The sequence below is a fragment of the Amphimedon queenslandica genome, unplaced genomic scaffold (assembly GCF_000090795.2).
Source record: "Amphimedon queenslandica unplaced genomic scaffold, v1.1 AMPQUscaffold_4813_Cont23210, whole genome shotgun sequence".
Classification (NCBI taxonomy): Eukaryota; Metazoa; Porifera; class Demospongiae; order Haplosclerida; family Niphatidae; genus Amphimedon; species Amphimedon queenslandica.
Window position 1 is genome coordinate 1 of NW_003554877.1, and position 1,582 is coordinate 1,582.

General features: G+C 33.7%; 1 protein-coding gene across 1 annotated transcript; it reads right to left on the bottom strand.

Moving 5' to 3' along the window:
- Positions 1-447: 447 nt before the first annotated feature.
- LOC105316128 (gamma-aminobutyric acid type B receptor subunit 2-like) lies at positions 448-1,496 on the bottom strand (the record flags this gene model as incomplete). Its single annotated transcript, XM_011410937.1, has 5 exons — positions 448-633; positions 679-987; positions 1,035-1,172; positions 1,216-1,314; positions 1,361-1,496. Coding segments are annotated over 5 exons (868 nt in total), but the record flags the coding sequence as incomplete, so codon positions are not given.
- Positions 1,497-1,582: the final 86 nt, after the last annotated feature.

A 1,582-nucleotide genomic window follows, 5' to 3' on the forward strand; every position in this document is an offset into this window, starting at 1 on the left:
TACCCAAGGCTAGCCCATGGTTTTTTCCAAAAAATGGCTCCGAAATCACCCCAAATTTTTATTAAATTTTCTGATACATATTGATGTCCTTATGCTGTCTAGAAAGTTTCAGCTGATTCCAACTTCGATTTTTTGAGTTACGGCCATTTTAAGAAAACGCCAAAAATCTAAAAAATACCCAAGGCTATAGCCCATGGTTTTTTTTTAAATGGCTCTGAAATCAACTCAAATTTGTATTACATTTTCTGATACATATTGATGTCCTTATGCTGTGTAGAAAGTTTGAGCTGATTCCAATTTCAAATTTTCAAGTTACAACCATTTTTTTAGAGTGCCAAAATTCTGAAAAATACCCAAGGCTATAGCCCATGGTTTTTTTCAAAAAATGGCTCAAAAATCATCCCCGAATTTTATTACATTTTTTGATACACATACTAATGTTCTTACTCGTCTCATTGTCATTGACATTTCAGTTACTTCATTTTCCAATTCTTTGATTCTTGCTTGTAGTTTTGCTGTCGTTTCCTTTTTATTCATTTGTGTATTTTCCTCATCATTTGAACTGATATTGTTTGAATGTCCTTCATTCTCACTTTTAGCAAAATAACGATCCCCAATGTATATTAATAGCAACTAACAACAACAATAAAAAACAATTAATAATAATATTAAACTTACCAGGGGTATGAATATCATTGCTAGAAACAGTGTTGGTTGGAGTATTAGTAATACTGGTATCAAAACTGAATTTATCTCATGATCAAGTGTAAACTGAATCACTCCAGAGAGTACCATGAAGATACTGTTAGTATATATAATGACTGAGGTTTGTTTGGCTTCGTTGAGTGCTGAGACTTCAACTCTTCTTGTGTGATAAACAAAGAAGATACACATCAACTGAAGGAATGATCTGTAGCTCAATGATGTGGCCACTATAATCTTGTTCCTTGTACATTCAAAGTAATATTCCTTCACTACTGTGCTGTTCTATTAGAGAATGACTGGGGAATGAATAGTAGTAGTACGAGTCTCACCTCAGTGATTATTTGTCCATCATAAAGTATTTTAGCATTAATTCTAGTTTGAGGATTAACTGCTTCAACGAATATAATAAAGACATCAATTACTGATAGTATCAGTATTATGAGATACAGCATCCAATCTTTAACATTCTGTGAATTAGATGAGGCTGTGATTGGATGAACTGTAACTGACTTTATTTTCATTGTTAAAAGTGTAATATACTCTCCAAGCTTTGGCCATTATAACTGTGAATGAGAGCATGTACCCGATAGAAAAAACCCAAACTCTGAACTACAAATAAACAAATAAATAAATAAATAAATAAACAAGGACCTACATTGCATAGAACTGATTGTTGCAGTGTTTCATTGAAGCCACTGAATGAGTTAGTGTACAGTGGGCCAGTGGAGTATAGCACAGTGCAGCCAAAGAGAAGGACTACATTTATTTTAACATTGGAGAGTTTAGTGACCCTGAGGGAGAAGGAATGCATTAGATACTGTCAATGAAGACATGTTGAGGCTGTTGGTTACTTTTCCTTCCCTGCAGCAGTGTTAAT